The sequence below is a fragment of the Spermophilus citellus genome (genome assembly GCF_964194105.1).
Source record: "Spermophilus citellus genome assembly, chromosome: 3".
NCBI classification, from domain to species: Eukaryota; Metazoa; Chordata; class Mammalia; order Rodentia; family Sciuridae; genus Spermophilus; species Spermophilus citellus.
Window position 1 is genome coordinate 158928198 of NC_138184.1, and position 22153 is coordinate 158950350.

The window sequence follows — 22153 nt, forward strand, 5'->3', positions numbered from 1 at the left end:
GCAAATGGCTGTCCACATGCAAAGAACCAACTTGAGTTCTGGGTTGCCTTCCCATGGCCATGAAGTTGTATCCTCAGGCTTCCGATGGCAGCTGGTAAAGATTCATTTGACTGTGTTAGCTCAGCTGACTCTGTTGGAAAATCCTACTTCTCAGGGCGTTTAGTCTCCAATTTTACATGTGAGCCTTTAGTCCTTTTCCATGTAAATTCAAAGATACAAATTCCAACTAAACCATACTTCTGTAAATATTCAGTTAGCTGCCACAGATTGCTTTTCCTGCTGTGTTCATATTGTTTTAAATGGTATTACTCTATTTAAAAATAGATGAATGATTTGCTAAGCAAAAATGTTTGTACTGAAAACAAAAGAATTTTAAATTAGAAATGCATTTAAAAATGTAAATGATAGCAACTTTATATAGGTCTTCTAATCTAAGGATTCTCTGCATACATTTTTATTTTTAATTTTTGAGAATTGGACTTTGTAGGAATAAATCACATGGAACCCAAGCATAAAGAATGGCTATTAGAACTGTTTTCAAAAGGGTGATTGAAATCATCATTATGCAATGCATTTCTTTCTCTGCACCCTGTCAGTCAGTAAGCCAACTCTGATGAGTTGGAGGAGGTCATGTGAATTCAAAAATAGAGCATGAAGTTAGTTAAAGAGCTTTGGAGTAAAACAATCTGCAGATAACTCCAACTTGGCCACTTTCTAGCTTTGTGATTTGGAGCAAGTCTTTTAGTCCATTTGAATCTGCAGTTTGCCTTCTTTAAATAATATTATACCCAAGTTGATGTAAGTCTCAAATAATATAATGAATGGAGGTATTTTAAGTGCTCAGTAAATCATCATGGGCCTTATAACTTTCCCTCAAGTGCATGGAATTAGTCCTGAAGTGAAAAACTTCTGCCCAAGTTAAAAAAAAAACACAAAAACAATCATAGTATGAAGTAAATGGTAATTACCTCAGGAAGAGATTTTGGCTGTGATATTACAGGCAATGTACAAATTTACATTAAGAAGAGTTCACATAGTGAATATGGATCATAATGAATTTTTTAAAAATATTCTCCTTGAGGGAAGTTCAGAGTAAATCACTGGTGTTCTTTTATGTCCTTCCTTAAAAATACCTCTTTTTTTTTTTTAATAGGGGGAATTTGTTGCCTGTCTCCTGTCCCTATTACGACAAATGACTGATAGACATTATCAACAACTTCTTGATAGTTTCAATACAAAAGAAGAATTAAGGGTAAGTGATTTTAATTAGTTTTTCATGTTCTTATCACTCTTCAGATAGCTTCTTGACAATTGCTTTACCTCTTTCCATTAAATTCTAAACTATTTTTTTTCTTGGCCTTGTTCACAAATCCACTTGACTACATTGGCACTGTAAGATTTGTATTACTCAAGCAAAGTAATGAACCCTGATTTTTGGAGGACATAGTATTTGAAACACCTTTCTTCCAAGTTCAGTAAACTAGAAATAAAATAACAGATCTAAGAAGACAAAGCAAATAGACTAACTCTAGTTAAGTGTACCTAAAATATCACCTTTGTAGAAAATAGGGAATATCATCTAATCCTCCCATGCTTCCCCTTCCAATCCCACTATGAATCAGCCTCCTTATATCAGAGAAAACATTCAGCATTTGTTTTTTGGGGATTCGCTAACCTCACTTAGCATTATATTCTCCAACTCTATCCATTTACCTGTAAATGCCATGATTTTATTCTCTTTTATAACTGAGTAATATTCCGTTGTGTATGTATACCACATTTTCTTTATCCAACTCTAGAAAGGGCAAAGAGATAGGAAGGGAAGGGAGGGGACGTGGGGGTAAAAAAGATTGTGCAATGAGATGGACATCATTATCCTCAGTACATGTATGAAGCCACAAATGGTGTAAATATGCTTTGTATACAACCAGAGATGAAAAATTGTGCTCTATATGTGTAATATAAATTATAATGCATTCTGCTGTCATATATAACAAATTAGAATAAAATATATATATATAAATGAATAAATAAATAAATAGAAAATAAGGGAGATTATATAAACACAGCGACTGATTTCATCCCTATAGAACCATATTGAGAACCATATTGCAACTTTCTGACTAGAGAAGCAGAGTTCTATTTGATATTCTTTATCAGCTTTAATCTAATCAAAATGCTATGCTAGTCTGACAGGCTGACATTAAATAGAAAGTAGCAATGCCAAGTTATAAAAATCTAATGTATGCCAAAAAACATCTAGTATTGAAGGAACAATAATGCTTCCTTTATGATATCACTAAAAGCTTAGAAGTTGATTGTAGTCAGAGGAATGACCTGTCATCTGCCCTTATTTGCTTTTATTTCTCTTTCATCTCTTTACTTTTCCAGATACCTGCATATGTAAGTTATCATACTGGGAGAATTGCTTAAATGCTGGTTGATGGAGAATTATAGGTCAATGCAATTACACTATAATGTTTGATTGATGGGAGGTCTATCACAGTGCCTTAGAGAAATATTGGTAGTTATTTGGATAGTGTAAAGGGGTCACTTACTGACTTTTTTATTAGTGAATTATATTTATACATAAGAGTGGAATTCATCATGCCATATTTGTACACACACATAACATACTTTAATCCATATCATTCCTTAGTACTTTCCCTTTCTACTTACTAACTTTTAAGTGCCTGGAAGATACTGCATGATGTCAGAAGACTCTTTCTCTTACCTTGGAGCAATTGATAGTTCCTAAGCCAAGTCATGCAAAACAATTGTTTTTTGCAGATACAGTCTACACAGCATCACCTGATTGTCATATGCCATGGTGTTTTTCATTTTTTCACTCAGTCTGAGTTTAGAATTAAAAATAGATAAAAGGCCTTAGAACTTACACCACTGTAGGTACATCAAAAGGAAGGTAATCATGAAGTTAACTTTCATCAGAGACTATTTAATATAGTTGAAGAATAATTAGATTTTACGTAAGATGTCTGTGACTTCATATTTCAAAATTTCTCATAAAAAGACTACATATTTTTAAAGAGCCTGGGAATTAAAAATAGCTAAGAAGCATGGATTGAAAGATATGATTAATTTAATCAAGGTATTGAGTTTTATGCTCTAGTGTTCTCTCTGATAATAAAGCAAATGGAAATAATCAGTGAAGTGTTATATGTGGGCTTTATTTTAGTCGGCCAGCATACTTTTTCAAAAGACATGTATTTCCCTCTTCAAAATTAGCTGGTCTTCAGACAACAGAGTTATTTAATGATACTAAATACTTAGTCTGTCATTCAGGAAATACAGGCTGAGAATCCTATGCATGGCAAGCACTGAGCAGGCACTGGGGTTGTAATCCAGCACAAGATATCTTCCAGTTGAGGGAATCAGATAATGGATAAGGCAAGGACATGATGTTCTGGAGCATCTGGGAGTTGCTGCCAATAGACTCGAGGCAGCAGGAAAATTTCCCAAGGAATGTCTCAATTGAGAACCTAGAGATTAGTAGGCGTGAGCTATCAATTGTCACCTTGGGCTAGAGATGTAGTTCAGTGGTAGAGTGTTTGCCTAGCATACACAAGGCCCTGAGTAGGATCTCCAACACTGCAAAACAAATAAATAGATAGATAGATAGATAGATAGATAGATAGATAGATAGGTAAAATATCACCTCAGTGCTCTGACACTTCTTATAATCTTGAATATTTTTGTTTATGATTTTATGTATTTTTCCAACCCACCCAGCTACTAGGTTATAAGAAGCTTATATCTGAAGCTTTGTCTGGTTCATTCCTCTCTTGTCAGATTCCAGAACATCCCTAACACACATAAATATTGAAGAAATATTTGTTGAAGCCAGGTATGGTGACATATGCCTGTAATCCCAGCTACTCAGGAGGCTGATGCAGGAGAATCTCAAATTTTAGGTCAACCTGGCCACCTTAGTGAGAACCTGTGTCAAAATCATAAAGTTTAAAAAGGACCAGGGATGTATCTCAGTTTTAAAGCACTTGCCTAGCACACATGTGGCCTTTCCTTCAATCCTTAGAGGAGGTGAGGGAGACAGTGAGGAAGGGAAGGAGGGAAATTGGCTTATTGATTGTTCAATAGAATATAGAGTTTGAGAAAGAGAATTGTTAATACATAAGTCTTTGTTAATGGATGCAGACTTTATTTTGAGGATATTTAGTAGCTATTGAGGGTTTTAAGAAGGGAAAGACATGACCATATTTGTCTAGTAGAAGTATCTGTCTGGAAGTGGATTAACTAAAATGAAAATAGGAGACAGAACCCTATAAAGATGTAGTAATCTAAGCTAGTAATTTGGTGTAGTAATTTAAGCTAGAAGAGACTGTGGCCTGAAATAGAGAACCTCATGGTAATAAATTCTGGAGACATTTAGGAAGTTGAATTGGCAGGACTTGATAACTAACTATATTTTAAAAGGTGAAAGAAATGAAGGAGCTGAAGATAACTCCAAGACTCTTTAACAATAGTCTAAATGTTGGTCCATTCATTGATTGGGGGACATAGAAGGAGTAGATGTTGAGGTGTGGGAGAAAAGGTAAATTCTGAGTTTTTCTGAGTTTGGTTACCTGAGGGACATCCAGCTGGAGGTGTTTAGTAGACAGTGTCTGAGGTTCAGGAGAGAGGTGGGCTGCAGAGTCAGACTGGGCAACTGTCAGCCTGTGAATAGTAATTGACATCATGAGACATCCCAGGAAACTAGACTCAAAAGGACTTACGTGGAATCCTAAGCATTAAAGAGAAGGGAGTGGCGACTAGTACCTGTTCCTTCGAAGAGGTTAAGTAACATTATTAATATTATTGGGAAAGCTGATGAGCAATTTCAGTGGTGAAGGTGAAAGCCATGCTACCATGCAATTGAGGAATAAAAAAAAAAGAAAAAGATATAAAGAAACAGAAGTGTATAATATTCCAAGAAGAATAAGTTAAAGGGACTCTTTATGTATAACTTTGGGTATTAGAGCAGTATGTATAGTGGAGGAGACTTAAACATGATTAAATATCAATGATTAGAGCCAATGGAGAGGGAGAAGCTAAACGTAAAGGAGAGAGGGCTGCCACACCTCTCACAAAGGGGAGGTCCCTGACAAGGCAGCAGGAGGGGAAAGAATTAGCCCTTTACCTATATGGGACTAGAAAGGAGATAACTGGAGTAAATGCCAGCTCGAGGTCATTTATTTACTTTGCTAAAGGCTAATGAGTCATCAGATTTTAATCCACATATTAAAAGACACCACCTTTTAATAAGTTTTTTCTGTTCTCAGTTTTCTGCAAAGCTGAATACCCTTGGCTATTATATTTCTCAAAGCTATATTACATTGTTTTAAAGATAATAACATTAATCCATAATCCCCTACCTAAAGTTTAGTACCAAATGCATTTTGGGTTTTTAAAATATTTTTATTTCAATTTATAAAAAACAATCCTAAATAATTATTTCACATTAATTTGAAGAATAATTGCCTATTTTTTCAGTTTCTTTTTTTTAAATTTAATTTTATTTTTTTTTATTGATTGTTCAAAACATTACAGAGCTCATGATATATCATCTTTCGTACATTTGACTCAATTGGGTTTTGAACTCCCATTTTTACCCCAAATACAGATTGCAGAATCACATCTGTTACATACTCACATTTTTACATAATGGCATATTAGTGACTGTTGTATTCTGCTACTTTTCCTATCCCCTACTATCTCCCCTCCCCTCCCCTCCCCCCCCTCCCATCTTCCCTCTCTACCTCCTCTGCTGTTGTTCAATTCTCTCCCTTTTTTTTCCCTCCCCCTTGCCCCTCATAACCTCTTATAATTTTGTGTATCATTGAAGGTCTCCTACCGTTTCCATATGCTTTCCCTTCTCTCTCCCTTTCTCTTCCCCCATTCGTCTTTGTTTACTGTTAGTCTTTTCCTTATGCTCTTCCTTCCTGTTCTGTTCTTAGTTGCTCTCTTTATATCAAAGAAGACATTTGGCATTTGTTTTTTAGGGCTTGACTAGCTTCACTTAGCATAATCTGCTCTAATGCCATCCATTTCCCTGCAAATTCTATGATTTTGTCATTTCTTAGTGCTGCATAATACTCCATTGTGTATAGATGCCACATTTTTTTTATCCATTCATCTATTGAAGGGCATCTAGGTTGGTTCCACAGTCTAGCTATTGTGAATTGTGCCGCTATAATCATTGATGTGGCTGTATCCCTATAGTGCGCTCTTTTAAGGTCCTCAGGGAATAGTCCGAGAAGGGGAATAGCTGGGTCAAATGGTGGATCCATTCCCAGCTTTCCCAGGAATCTCCATACTGCTTTCCAAATTGGCCTCACCATTTTGCAGTCCCACCAGCAGTGTACAAGTGTACCCTTTTCCCCACATCCCCGCCAACACTTATTGTTGTTTGACTTCATAAGGGCTACCAATCTTACTGGAGTGAGATGGTATCTTAGGGTGGTTTTGATTTGCATTTCTCTGATTGCTAGAGATGGTGAGCATTTTTTCATGTACTTGTTGATTGATTGTATGTCCTCCTCTGAGAAGTGTCTGTTCAGGTCCTTGGCCCATTTGTTGATTGGGTTATTTGTTATCTTATTGTTTAATTTTTTGAGTTCTTTGTACATTCTGGATATTAGGGCTCTATCTGAGGTGTGGGGGGTAAAATTTTGTTCCCAGGATGCAGGCTCTCTATTTACCTCTTTTATTGTTTCTCTTGCTGAGAAAAAACTTTTTAGTTTAAGTAAGTCCCATTTGTTTATTCTTGTTATTAACTCTTGGGCTATGGGCGTCCTATTAAGGAATTTGGAGCCCGACCCCACAATATGTAGATCGTAGCCAACTTTTTCTTCTATCAGACGCAGTGTCTCTGATTTGATATCTAGATCCTTGATCCATTTTGAGTTAACTTTTGTGGATGGCGAGAGAAAGGGATTCAATTTCATTTTGTTGCATATGGATTTCCAATTTTCCCAGCACCATTTGTTGAAGATGCTATCCTTCCTCCATTGCATGTTTTTAGCCCCTTTATCAAATATAAGATAGTTGTAACTTTGTGGATTAGTCTCTGTGTCCTCTATTCTGTACCATTGGTCCACCTGCCTGTTTTGGTACCAGTACCATACACAGGCTGAAGGTAAAAGGTTGGGAAAAATCATACCACTCACATGGCCCTTGGAAGCAAGCAGGAGTGGCCATACTCATATCGAATAAAATCAACTTCAAACCTAAGTTAATCAAGAAGGATAAAGAAGGACACTATATACTGTTAAAAGGAACCATCCACCAACAAGACATAATAATTATCAATTTATGCACCAAACAATGGAGCTGCAACGTTCATAAAACAAACTCTCCTCAAGTTCAAGAGTCAAATAGACCACAACACAATAATTATGGGTGACTTCAACACACCGCTCTCGCCATTAGACAGATCCTCTAGACAAAAACTGAATAAAGAAACTATAGAACTCAACAGCACAATCAATAACCTAGACTTAACCGACATATATAGAATATATCAACCATCATCAAGTGGATACACGTTCTTCTCAGCAGCACATGGATCCTACTCAAAGATAGACCATATATTATGCCATAAGGCAACTCTTATTAAACATAAAGGCGTGGAGATAATACCATGCACCATATCTGATCATAATGGAATGAAATTGGAAATCAATGATAAAAGAAGGAAGGAAAAATCCTACATCACATGGAAAATGAACAATATGTTATTGAATGATCAATGGGTTATAGAAGACATAAAGGAGGAGATGAAAAAATTCTTAGAGTCAAATGATAATACAGACACAAATACTGGAATCTATGGGACACAATGAAAGCAGTTTTAAGAGGGAAATTCATTTCTTGGAGTTCTTTTCTCAAAAAAAGAAAAACCCAACAAATAAATGAACTCACACTACACCTCAAAAACCTAGAAAAGGAAGAGCAAAACAACAGCAAATGTAGTAGAAGACAAGAAATAATTAAAATTAGAGCAGAAATCAACGAAATTGAAACAAAAAAACCATTGAAAAAATTGATAAAACTAAAAGTTGGTTCTTTGAAAAATTAAATAAGATAGACAAGCCCTTGGCCATGCTAACGAAAAGAAGAAGAGAGAGAACTCAAATTACTAACATACGGGATGAAAAAGGCAATATCACAACAGACACTACAGAAATACAGAAGATAATTAGAAAGTATTTTGAAACCCTATATTCCAATAAAATAGAAGATAGTGAAGATATCGATAAATTTCTTAAGGCATATGATTTGCCCAGATTGAGGCAGGAAGACACACACAATTTAAACAGACCAATAACAAAGGAAGAAATAGAAGAAGCCATCAAAAGACTACCAACCAAGAAAAGCCCTGGACTGGATGGGTATACAGCGGAGTTCTACAAAACCTTCAAAGAAGAATTAATACCAATACTTTTCAAGCTATTTCAAGAAATAGAAAAAGAAGGAGCTCTTCCAAATTCATTCTATGAGGCCAACATCACTCTAATCCCAAAACCAGACAAAGATACTTCAAAGAAAGAAAACCAAATGCATTTTGGAAACCAGAATTTTTGCAACTCCAGAAAGATAAGATAATGCATTTATTGTTTTTTTATAGTATAACACCTCCATCAGGATCTTCAATAACAAAATGTTCACTCAAGAGGAAGAATAAATAAAGATTACAAATAGTTCAGGTCAGATTATATAGCTGAATGGTTTAGAAAACCAAAAAAAAAAAATTTAAATATTTTTTAGTTGCCAATGGATTTTTTACTTTGTTTGTTTATATGTGGTACTGAGTATCGAACCCAGGGACTCACACATGCCAACAAGCACTCTACTACTGAACCACAACCCCAGTCTCCTGCAAACCAAAAAATTTTATACTCTTTTTTAAATTTTTATGTTGCAGTAGAGGAACTAAGGAATAGTAACATTTTGTATAGAATTTAATATATACCAGGCACTGTTCTAAGCAGTTGATTAATATTAACTCATTTACTTCTCAAAGGAACCCCATGAGGGAGTCCCTAACTTTGTTGATGTTGCTCTTTTTGTGGTACTGGGTACTGAACCCAGGAATACTATACCACTGAGTTACATCCTCAGACCTTTTTATTTATTTTGAAACAGGATCTCACTAATTTGCCCAGGCTGACCTTGAACTTCAATCTGCCTGCCTCAGCCTCCCGAATAGTTGGGATTGCAGGTGTGCATCACTGCGCCCCTGGCCAGTCCCCCTTACTGTATTACAGATGCCAGTTACTTGATTCAGCAAACACTTCTTGAGTATTGTTGGTTACACATAAGTAATATTAAGGCTAATTAAGCAATCTGCTATAAAGGTTATCTAAATCAATACAAACGAACGTGCTATGTTTAAACAACAAGAATAATGACTAACAGTTAAAGAACACCTCTCCACCCCACCCCCACAATCAAAAGCCAGACATGCTGCTAAACACTGTCTGCAAGTCTCTTGTAGTATCACATTTCGTTCCCCCCGCATTGGAAGATGGATTGATGCAGTTATTCTTATTCCCAAGTTATTGAGAGAGATGGGAATTCTAGTAACTTACAACCTCTTTGCTTAGGCAGCTGAACTCAGCTCTTCTCTGAGCTTTACTGCACTTTTCTAAACCAAAATCTTTGCTATCAAAATGCACAAAATTTTATTTCTCGATTTTTTAAGATTAATAAGGTATTTCTAGTCATAGAGTGGAAGTAAAAAGACCAAATGAGAGGGGGAGGGTTTTTTTGGGGGGTGGAGGCAAGTTTGTGTCTACATATAGGTTAGAAATTAAATGAATAAAGAAACTATCAATAAGTTAAGATACGAATTAATAAAGTACTAGTTAATGAAAAGTGTAACTGATATTGGGATTAGACACTAAAAATCCCACATAACTCTATACTGTTTCAAAAAGTGAAAATCACAGTATATGTCCTGTCCTAGTTCATTTTCTATTGCTATAATAGAATGCCTGACACTGGAGAATTTTTAGAGAAAAGACATGTGTCTTACATTCACAGTTCTTAGGGCTGGAAAGTCCAAGGGCATGGTGCCGGCATTTGCTTGGCTTCTCTCAAGGGTCTCATTCTACCTCAACTCATGGTGGAAAGCAGACAGGCAAGTGAATATTTGCAAAGAAGAAAGAACACAAGGGATGGACTTGACTTATAACAACTTGCTCTTAGAATTCAGCCAGTCATGCATGAGCAAGAACTCAGTCATGAGAGAAAGGCATTCATCCATTCATGAGGGCCCTGCCTCTGACCCATACACCTCCCACTAGGAATTAAGGTTCCAACAAATGAACTTCTGGGGGACATACTCAAACCACACCTTGTCCTCTTTCTTCCTGCAAAATGTTCCCTAATTCCCAGAGCTAGCCATAGATGATGTGTATCCTCCTAGACTACATTCTACGCTGTGTCCATACGTTTTTAAAAAGTGAGATCATTTCATTCTTCTTGTGCTGTCTTTTTTTTTTTTTTTTGGCACAGCATTATCTCATGGATAGTATGTATCCCAGTATGTCATTCTTCTGAACCTCATTATTTAGATTCTACACAATTTAGCCATTTTTTCCAGTTATAGATGTACAGAATAACTTTTTTTAATTTATTTTTATGTGGTGCCAAGGATCAAACCCTAGGCAAGTGCTCTACCACTGAGACACAGCCCCAGCCCACAACTTAATCATTCTTGTGATGAACATTTAAAATGTTTCTGATATTTGCAACCAGAGAGGATCTTGCAGTAAATACACACACACACACACACACACACACACACACACATATACATATATGCACACATCTCTATGGACCTATATCGTTATTACTGTAGTATTAATTCCTGGAAGTAGAATTATTGGGTCATAGTATATGCATATTTTAAATTTTAATTGATTCTTACAAATTACATATTAAAATTTTCAAATGACTATTTTTGGTTTTTATTCCTAGTATCACTGCTTTTTTACTTTTTTCTTATCATTTCAAAGAAAGATTTGTCTTAGTATTTGCCAAAGATTCTCTAAATCAATGAATTTTGAAAGTGTGTAGTTCTCTAGTATCTACTAAGACTAATAGTGCTTTAACTCCATTCATGCTTAAAGAACCTGGAAGCCCATAGGGTTACTATTTACGTGATTTCTGGGTTTTGGCATAGGCCACTGCTTCTTCTTGGCCCTCAGGTACCTGTGCGTGAGTGGTGTAAGTCACAGAGCCAGAATGCGGGTGCGTGGGAGAAGACCTGAGGGCTGGCACTCTGAATTGTTTAATTTTTTTCCTTCTGTACATTACATAATTCTAACACGAACAAAAAGCAAAGACTGGGTTAGCAATTAAGTGGTTTTTTTTCCTCTTCCTGTAGTCAGTAATATCTTATTATTCACCCCCCTCATGCTAAGGACTAAAGTTTTGTCCAAATTTTTGGTATTTTATGTATATACAGCAGTTTCACTCCTCTTCTTTTGTTGATTATGACTTTTCATGTAGAACCATGGGAATCTTGGTGTAAGCATGAGATTATAAAAAGTACAGCACTATTATAACATTCCATTGCTGTCCTAAAGCTCGCTGGCCCACTAGCTTTAAAAAAAAATGTATCTGATCAAACTTTGATCCAGCCTTAAAACTGAGCATTTCCTGTTACCTAGAGAACAAAGACCAGTCTCCTTGTCACATTGTCCCTATCTTCAATCTACCTTCCAACATATTATCCTCTATTTCCTTTCAAAGAACTTCTACTCCAGCCACTTAAAACTACTTATATATTCCTAACAAAGCATGTTTATAATTCCCGATTCCTCTGATTCCTTTTGTTCTTTACATTTGAAATGCCTATTCCGCTACTACTTCGTTTATGAAATGTATATCCTATCCATCTCTTCCCTGATTTCCACTCATGCTACAAAATCCAGTTTAGATTTTACTTTCATGATGAAGCCTCCAAAGACTGTGGTCCACCCCTCTCTTAACACTTAACAGCATCCTGATTATTTGCCATTTTTTTTTTTTTTGTTTTCAGTGACTGTGGGTTCCTTAAGAGCAGGGACCGTGTTTTTGTGTTTTAAGCACAGAGTCTGAAACTTTAAATCTTTGTTGAATGAATGAGCCCTCTGAACAGATTTCTGCCTGCTTCAAGAAGCCATCTTTTTCCATGTAATTATTTTGACTTATTGTCTTTATTTGAATATATTGATTACAGAGAAATAGTTCTGTCATTCTCAAAGATTAAAGACATTTTGGGAGTTATTTTGCATAATATACTTAAAGATTCCACTTTAAGGATGTAAATTTTAATGTGATAAGGATTATTAGCACCCTTTAATTGAATTCAAACCCCATATCAAGGATATTACACATTGTAAATTTATGATGAATTTTAAAAATAATACCTAATGATGGTCTAAATCATAAGTGAAGGAACGGTGTTTCTAGAAAGGTCTGTCCTATTCATTGTTCTTTATCTGTCTGCCTGCCTAGTGGTGTTTTATTTTCTGGATGTTTTAACTCATGTCTTCTCTGTGTCTTGCCTCTTTGGTTTCATGGTCCTAATTTCTGTCTTATACTATTGTTAATATTATAATGTCATGTATACAGTCATAAAATCTTTCTAAAACACAAAAGTTTACCCTCTACATTTTTGCATAAAACCCTTCAATGTCTCCACATTGCCCTTAGAGCAAATTCCAAACTCCTTACCATAGAAAAGTTATTAAATTTTATTTTATCTTTCATCTCTCCTTGTTTACTTGTCTTTTATTTATTTGTCCTCTCTTTATCCTGCTTTATTTATCTCTCAACCTCATTTCTTTTTTGGGGGGGAGGGGGTGTTACAGAGGAATTTAACTCAGGGGTGCTTGTCCACTGTATTTTATTTAAAGACAGGGTCTCACTGAGTTGCTAAGCACCTCCACATTGCTGAGGCTGGCTTTGAACTCATGATCCTCCTGCCTCAGCTTCCTGAGCCACTGGGATTACAGGTGTATGCCACTGCACCTGGCTTCAACCCCATTTACTATCCCTTCTCTTGCATTCTCCTATTGCATGGAATATCTGGCCCTCGGATGTACCCTCTTTCATGGAGCATGCACACATCTGTGTGTTTATTAGATTAATATTCATCTCTCCCACCAAATGTGAACGCCACAAAGCAAAGAAAGCATTTAGTTGCTGTGGTGTGGCATGTCACAGGCCCTCCATAAATACTTGATGTATGAATAAATAAAATAATATATCATACTTTAACCAAGTGTCCCCAGCATCTAACATGGTGCCAGGCACATAATAAAGCACCCAGGATTTATAAATGAATAAATGTCAGTGATCATTTCTAAAATCATAGCAACAACTACTGCTTTCTTTTTTATTTCAACACAGACCTTTGTGTTGTTTGGGAAGATTTTAATATAAACTGTCTTCTTTGAATCTCTTGTGTTACCAAAAAAGTAATTCTCCAAAGTTTTTCTTTTTTCCTTTTCAACCCTGATGTAAAGAATGACAATAATATAATTAAATTGCCATGTTGTGCTATGTAAAGTAAATAAGCAGGAAAAAAGAAGCTGCTCCAGATCTGCCAATTTTTAAATGGTGGCATATGAAACACATTTCTGTGTGCTGTTCAAATTGGAATATTATAGACAAGAAAGTGTTCTTTTCATTAATCTATAAAAAGAATCTCTAGCTTAGTCAGATGAACAAAATAATTGTGTCTGTCTATGCAAAACCACATATTTAGTGAAATGACTGGAGCTGGAAAGTACTTAGAGGACAGAAAGGAAATAGCACTGTACGGGGGACAGGAAGAAGGAGGTGCTTTGGAATCTAACATTCAGGTCTCAGTGCTTTCGAATTTTGGAACTTATTATGAAATGAAGTCTGTTGCTTGGGAGTTGACAAACTGTCTCTGGACTAAATTGTATGTGAGTACCACAATGGGCAGTGTTTGTGTCATCTCAGTGAGGTCAGATAAAACATTAGCCTACAGTTGAGAAATAAGAAAAATTGGATGGTACTGTATGAATAGGTAGGAATAAATAGGTAATCATACTAACCCTAAAGCCCTCACATTTTCCAAGTATGAAAGCTCAGTTATGAAAAAAAGTTTACTAAATTGCCACAGGAGTTGAGCTAGAGTTCAAATCTAGATTTTTCTGATTCTCAGTTTAATGTTTTCTCGGCCCTTCTTCTTCCAGTGGTTGTTTTTGGTTCCATAAATGTAAATAACACTTAAGTGGGTACCTTAGAAAGCTACTCAAGAGACTGAAAAGTTTTCTTAGGAGAAATAAAAATTTATGTCAATATATAGGCATGGGTATGATGTCACATGCTGCCACAGCCTTTTATTCTGAGAGATAAATGGGAATATTAAAATAGGATGGCACGGAAACAAGTTGTCTGTTCCCACCTCCTATGTCAGGAATAGCCTTTCCTTTGTCCCCAGCCCTACACAAGAACAACTGAGGTTGCTAGCCTGTAGGATAAATGTCTTATCTCCTTTAGCCAACCCTTATACCCAACTTTGCTACTGACATCACAGTAGCGCATGCACACACACACACACACACACACACACATACAACCTTCACAACCAAGGGTGCTGCCAGAGTCCAGTGCTGTTAAGTTGTGAGGTGAGAAGATGAAACTTCCATATTTTAGAATTTATTTGAACTCTAATTGTAGACTAGGAAAAACAAATGATTCCCTGCATTCACTCTTCTTTCATATCTTTTTAAACAAACAACAAAATAGGAAACCTTTGAAAGACAAATGCAAACTCATTTTTTTGGAGTGATTATATGTATTGATGTCTGAGAAACTCAAAAAGAAGCAACTGAAAAACCATTAGAACAACTTTGAGAAACGCTTTTAGAAGGGTCGTTCATAATTATATTATGCTAATAATCTACTATCTCAAGGGAGGGCTAGAATGTGAAGTGTTTCCCCTCCAAAAAATCTGGGGGGACACTAAGTATGGAACCTAGGCCTTGTGCATGCTAAGCACTCACTCACCCACTAAGATTTTCCCCCAGCCCACAAAATTATCTGACCTGCAGTGAAACATGTTTTGAAAGCACTGCTTCCATTCATTTTTGAGACATGGGCAGGATCCGTGTGGCCATTTAAAAGCAGATGACCTAGTGGGAATGTTTCCACATGGCGCATACTACATATCAACATATGTGTGTTGATGCCAAAGAAGCTAAAATAAATTCTTGTCACAATATTTATGGGCTTGATCGAAGCTGTTAGAATGTGAAGGAAAAAAAAGAAAAGCTAACACATGGTTCTCAGTTTTTAGATTCTAATCTTCTGTTGATATGAGTGACAATTGTAATCTTATATCTAAGCAGCTTACATATTTAACATAATGTGTTGTTGGTTTGATAAATAAAAATCTTCTGTTTTGAGTCACTTTTTGTTTGGTAAGCAACACCATGCTGTTGCCTTCAATTAGATTGTTAGAGGAATATATTTTTCTAAAATCACTTAAGGTTATGAAAAAAATCTTTGTTTTCTGGTTAACAAATCTAAATCAAAGCTAGCTGAGCCAGCTCCTGTTTGAGTATGGAGGGCTCCATTTCACTCCCTACACTGTGTTACTTCCCTGTTCCCCTTGGAAGTATCATGTGCATTTGGGGCCCCCTCTTTTGCAATGTTTAAAGGAGTGACGTGTCCACGTCTAAGGATAGCTTCTTGTCAAGAGTGTTATGTGTTCTTACCACAAAAATGATACTACCTGAGGTCATCCATTTTTAATTAGCTAGATTTAACCATCTGCATCATGTACATGATGAAAATATACAATATTGTCTGTCAATTTAAAACAGAAAAATTTTAAATAAATAAAAAGAGAAAGAAGAAATGGGGAGGGGCAGTGTCAGGTGATCAGTTTCAGAGTAAGATGCCAGTAATGCCACTACTCTATGGCTTGGGGTCTCTATGAGGACAATGTCGAAATTCAGCCAGTCACTGGGCTCAACTTAGCACATGTTTTATTTGAATTTAATCTGCATAGCACACTCAGGAAAATTCACTCAGATTCTATAACCTGCACACATTCTCTTAAAACTGCATCTTGAGAACACTCTCTAAAAAAATAGGTTTTTGTATAAGAGGCTTTTTGATGAACATAACTTTAAATTTCAGTGCTTACTTAACTGAACCGGTACAGCTTACTGTTCCTTGGGTTGAAAAGTTCTGATGTTTAAGATGCTATAATAGAAAAAACAGAATATATTTGCCTGCTAATCTTCCAAGTTGTTTCTAGAACCTAGAGTTTTAGAGCTTGCAAAGACAAATGAAAAGTCATTTCTACTGTGCCCAAGCAGAAAAACAGAAGACAGTGTTTGGGCAGAGCAGCAGGCCCATGGCTTTGGGTACTGAAAGTGGGAAAGGGATATTCCTGCTCCTGAGTATATTATGAAAGAAAGGTGCCCTTCTTCTCTGTCATTGCTTTAGAAATGATAACAGCAGTACTGTCTGTCTCTCTGTGTGTATTGACAGTTATGCTCAATCAGTAAAATGTTGTATTTTCTCCTTATCCAAGGATTTCCTGCTGCAGATATTTACTGTGTTCCGAATATTGATACGCCCAGAGATGTTTCCAAAGGACTGGACTGTCATGCGCTTGGTTGCTAACAAGTAAGACATTTTAGTTCATGATAATTGGGGCTCAATGTATAGAGGAAAAGGAGAATAAAGAATGGCCTTTTTATTTTATTTCCAGTTTTAATTCTCTAAATCCTAGGGTTCTTTTTTATTATTATTACAATTTGTCTTGAGTTATTATTTTGTTTTGAATGTATTAATATCATTCAAAAATCAAATAATATTACAGATTATGCATTGAGAAATCCCATTCCCTACCTACTGGATCTTTTCTACCCCCTAGAACAGCCTGCCTGTAGCAAGCATTCTTATCTGTTTCTTACAGTTTTTCCACAGTTCCTTTATACATAGTCAAGCAGACAGCATTATATTGCTCTGGACTTGCTCTTACACTTGTAAATCGCAGGAGATAAAAAAGCCTCTCATTCTTTTATGTTTTTTTTTTCATTTCTGACTGAATAATATCCAATTGAATGGATATACCATAGTTTATTTAGCTAGTTCCCTATTGAGTCATTTCTCATCCTTCTTAGTTCTTTTTACCCCCAACAAAATACATTAAGCATCTACTATTTGCTGATCTCCAGAAATGAGACATGATCCTTGCTTTAGACATATGAAGATTGGAATTCATTTTATTTATCCAAGCAACGTGGCCATTAAGGAACTGAAAATAGTGCTCTGAGGAAAGTTCAGAACTAGTTACAGACATTTGGGAAATTATTAGTGTAAAGTTAATATTTGAGTCCCTAAGAGTTGATTAAAATTACCTGATACAAGGTATATCCAGCAAAAAAATAAAATGATCTGAGGTCATTATTTGAAGGAATAGGAGCTAGAACAGGAGATTAGGGTACAGTGAGAAAATGTTAGGCACCGTTTCCATAGAACACAGTGTCATGAGTTCATATGCTATCTCAGCTTCCTATCTTCCTAGTCTCAGGAGAAAGAATGAACATAAGTTCTTTAGGAAACTAACCTGGTCTTCACTTCCAAACTCATTATTTACTCTATTTCATTAACATTCCTACTTTCCAAGCCCAGGCTTGCCTGATTCTCCTTTTCCCTCTTCTCCAAATGCCAACTCCCTCATCCTCAGGATGAAGGTTGGATTCTCAACACATCTATCCATAGGCCAAGGTCACCATATGTCTTCCCCAGATGCCCAGGTACAATGGTGCTGAGAGCCCCAGAACACAGGATTCAGTTTTGATTAGATATGCTTCATATGGCTTCTGCTGCAGTACACATTTATAGACTTGGAGGTGTTAACATGATGTGTTAAAAACTTTGTGAAGTAACAAATAGTATAATATGGCATATTATATTTTACATAAGTAAAGCAGCTTTTCCATTTTGAAGACTAATTGAGAGTAGTGAAACAGCTCTCCTCAGAATTTAGCATTTATTTTAGTTTTGATATCTGTGAGTAGAATCAATATCAATTCCTCTGAATGTCTGGATGCTACAGATTGAAGTTGGAGCTTTTGCTCATACATCTGGACTTGCTAATAAAGATCAAACATTCTGGTACTTGTAGAGGACTATGAAGTGATCCAGGGAAGCAGATGGGAAGTGATTCAGGTAGCCAGTGTCACCATCACATAAAATCAGCATTTGGTTGTTCTGCCCCATGTGCCAAAGAACATTTTGGTTTAAATTAGAATTTCCAGTAGCAGAAATTCAAAGTGAAAGTACATTTAACATTTTCTTCCTTAGGTACACAGGCTTTGCTTGAGCTTGCTGAAAATCATGACAAGAATATGACTTTTTGATATTAAATACCGTCTCTGTCTGCCCCACCTAAAAATCCCTACTCAGTTTATAAAGATGTGCATGGTCACATGGGTGGTTAACAGACTAAGAAGTATATTTCTCATCTACAGTGTTAACCACATAGGAACATGATTTTTTTAAGAGGTGAGCTCTGTGTTGTCATATATTTAAACAAGAACTTTCCCCATAACAAACCCCAAAAGTCTTTTGCTTTTGCTAAAAAAAAAAAAAAAAAAAGACAAAAAGCCTTTGCTCAGTGCAACAGTTCCATTATGTTGCCATTAAGTGAATGCTGAGGGCAGATTGCTGGCCATGAAAGGACTCCATGAATTAGGCACCTGCCAAGGTAGAACAAACCATGTACTCTTCTATCAGACTCTGCTGTCCTCATTTAACTGTACAAACCATTCCCCATTCAAATTATGAAACTATGTAAGACTTAGCCTTGCTCTGTAAATGCAATATAGTGCAGAAATAAGCCCTCAATTATATGTCTTTTTTGTGAAAACTATTAACCTATACATAATATTGATAGCAAATACATATTTCTGAAATATGCTAAAATATTTTAAATATGTTAAAGAACATATGCTGGAAAGGAAACAAATTCCTCTTTGCTAAACTGAGTAGAAGCAAGTTGCAGGAACTAGATCTACATCTCTGAAGCTGACTACCTTTTTTCCCACAGTATTAACTTTCTTAGACAAACATTTGATCAGGGCTTCTGAGAGAGACATTCAAATGCAAACTTCCGATTTTATTAACCCATTTGTGTGCTTAGAATGTGGCCAACTGATAGCAGCTAGCTGGGAAGTCAGTTGCCCTTTCCTTAAACTCATCTGAATGACTCATCCCTCAGGTGTTGGCCCCTTTTCCCCATGTTTTCAAGTAAATGCCTTTAATTTTCATCCACAGCTGTGTTGTCCCAAATCTTATAGATTTCCTGCTTTATGTGAAGTCCTGAGACCAAACACCTGGTGATTTCTATGGTTTTTGTTTATTTCCACCTAAATATCTAAAATTGTATAGCACAGGAAGTGTGTCCAGTCTAAATTCCATAAGGACAAGACATTTCCTCTTTCTTGCATGCTGCAAAGCTACTTTGTGCCCACTGTTAAATTCTTAGTAGATGTTTTGGTTGAGGATAACCACTCAATCTGAAAAAGAAGGAACATAAGGAACATGAATACCAAAAATACAGGACACTTTGAGAGCTGTGTTTCTCCACCCTCTTCCCGTCCACATTGTGAAATGAAGTACAAAAATAAAGTCACAGCTTCATGCATATTTTCAAGGAGATAAATCTTACAACACACTTGCCTGCTAAGGACAGTAAAAACTTTCTCACCCTTCGCATCCAATTTCAGATCCTCACTTTGTTTGTCTTATATGCAGGTTGGCCTCAAACATGTCTTACATGAACCAATTTGGGTTTCCAACAGGTGTATCTAGCAAATAAATAATTTGTTAAATCATGGATTCTTAGCGGAGGTCATCCATTCATTCACTGACCCATCTATGCAGCAGGTTCCCCCGCCCCAGTGCCCAATGTGTAAAATAAACACTGTAAAGCTAAAAAGCATATGTCTCTAAGTGTGTTTATGAAAGGAACTTTGTTCTGGACTGGAAGGGAAGGGACATTCATGAAGAAGTGAAACTTGAGCTGAAAGCTAAAGGAAGAGGTAGCAGGCAAACAGTGAAGGAAGAATGTGTAGGAATTGTACGTAGAAAAGACCCTGTGGTCAGAGGGAACGAGGCTCACTCCAAGAACTGAAAGACTGTTAGTATGGGGAGGTATCCACTCCAATTGAAAGGAGAAGACAGGGCCCAGATATTGGTAGGTACAGAGAACTATCAGCACAGGAGAAACCAGGAAGCAACAGATATGAGCTTGCTGCAGCCATCCAGTTAAGAAAAAATGGTGGTTTGGCCATTGCCGCAGCCTGGCTGGGCACAAAATCACGAGCCACTCACAGCCTTGTAGATTCAAACAGCAATTCTTTATTCCCAAACTCTCACCAGCACTCTACACGCACGTTCTGGGGAAAATCCACACCTCCACCAAGCTCCGCATCCCAAATACCCTCTGAATCCCGCAGAACTCAAGGGGAACTCAAGAAGCAGCGCTTGAGGCAGCAGGATACGCCCTATTCCCAGCAGGATCCACCTTAAACCTGGAACCGCCCTAATCCAGCAGGATCCTCCCTAAACCCAGATCCACCCTGGTCCTTGAGCAGGGTCACCTTTCTCAAACATTCATGCAATGTCACTGCAAATGACCTGGGTCCAAGGCAAGCCCATTTCCACAATGGAGAGTCCTCCCTCTAAGCAACATTGGGTAGGCTGACAAAGAAATTGCCATGCGTCATTCCTACTTGGCTATGGCTCTCAGCAGGCCATGTGATTAGCAAGGACTGTAGTGAGAAGGTTGATTTCAACCATAAGGATGGTGGAACTTGCAGATGAATTGATGTGCATGGGAGAAAGAAAACATGTCCTTGGAATTTTTTGGCCAGAGCAAAAGGACAAATTGTGGTGCCATTCTCTTAGGTGAAAAATATGAAAGAGGAGTAGGTAAGGTGATGAATGAGGTGAAGAATTCTACATTGAACCTAAGTTCAAGATGTTGTTAGATATCCAGGTAGAGATGTAGAAGAGAAAGCTAACATGTGCTTGGGTGGAGCTCAGGGGAGAGATTGCAGCTGAAGATGTACTTTGAGGGTCATCAGCATATGGCTAGGATTTGAAGCCATGGAACTGAATGAGAGCACACAGGAGGAGTGTAGACAGAAAAGGAAATGACTTAGGCGTGAGCCTTGGAGCGTACCAACATCTAGAGCTGTTGGGAGGTTGGGGGTGATGTGGACCAACAGCTAACCTTGGGATTTGGCAATGTAAATAAATACTGGTGACCTTGACGAGTGCTATTTCAGTGGCATGGTGGAGATGAAAGCCTGATTAGAGTGAATTCAAGAGTTGAGAAGCTGATAGCAGTAATTATAGGCAGCTCTTTAGAAGAACTTTGCTATAAAAAGGAATAAATGAAGCTATATCTGGAAGGATACATGAGGACCAGAATTCTTTTTTTAAAATAGGGGATATTGTAGCATTTATATTTACTAATAGGAATGGCCCAGTTAATACAGAAACACCTTTGGGTTAATGAGGGGAGTACAGTAGTATTGCTGTGTGTCTCTGTCCACAGTGTTCTCATACCTAAAAATAAATCCACTGTGCAAGCACGCAGTCAAGTTCAGCTGACATTGCTTCCTTCAGTAAGACTTTCTCAATGAAGGAAGCTTTCCACACTTAGAGTAGCACACAAAGAAAACTTACCTGGTACACACAAGGAAAGCTGTGCTCAAACAAGGAGCATTGTCCATAGTTATAGGGTGGAAGGCAAAGGATGTGATAGGGACCCTGAAAAGTTGAACGGTGGAATAGATAATTCATTGGCCATCCACTGACACTGGATGTTGCTTCATTTTTGTTTTTCCTAAGGACAGTTATTCTTTAAGTGTAATAAACCTTATAAGTGAGAGAGGGAAGAATAAGATATTGATCTTTATCAAAACTATGTAATACAGTGAGAATTATATCTAACATAAATAGTTACTACAAACACTTTGGCATGAATTCCATGCACATTGCATCTCCCAGTGAAGTAGAGAGAATGGAAACCTAAAGGAAAGGCTTTCTTAAGGCTTTGGCCTAGTATGTCCAA

At 36.9% G+C, this 22153-nt stretch overlaps 1 protein-coding gene across 4 annotated transcripts in view; it reads left to right on the top strand.

The window, feature by feature from the left end:
* The window catches only part of DOCK4 (dedicator of cytokinesis 4), a 446200-nt gene that overhangs the window by 344368 nt on the left and 79679 nt on the right, over positions 1–22153 (top strand). For all 4 annotated transcript variants that reach the window (XM_081285589.1, XM_081285590.1, XM_081285587.1 and 1 more), the window contains 2 exons: positions 1154–1252; positions 16592–16686. In XM_081285589.1, the coding sequence (XP_081141715.1) occupies positions 1154–1252; positions 16592–16686 (194 nt within the window). The remainder of the gene's footprint in view (positions 1–1153; positions 1253–16591; positions 16687–22153) is intronic.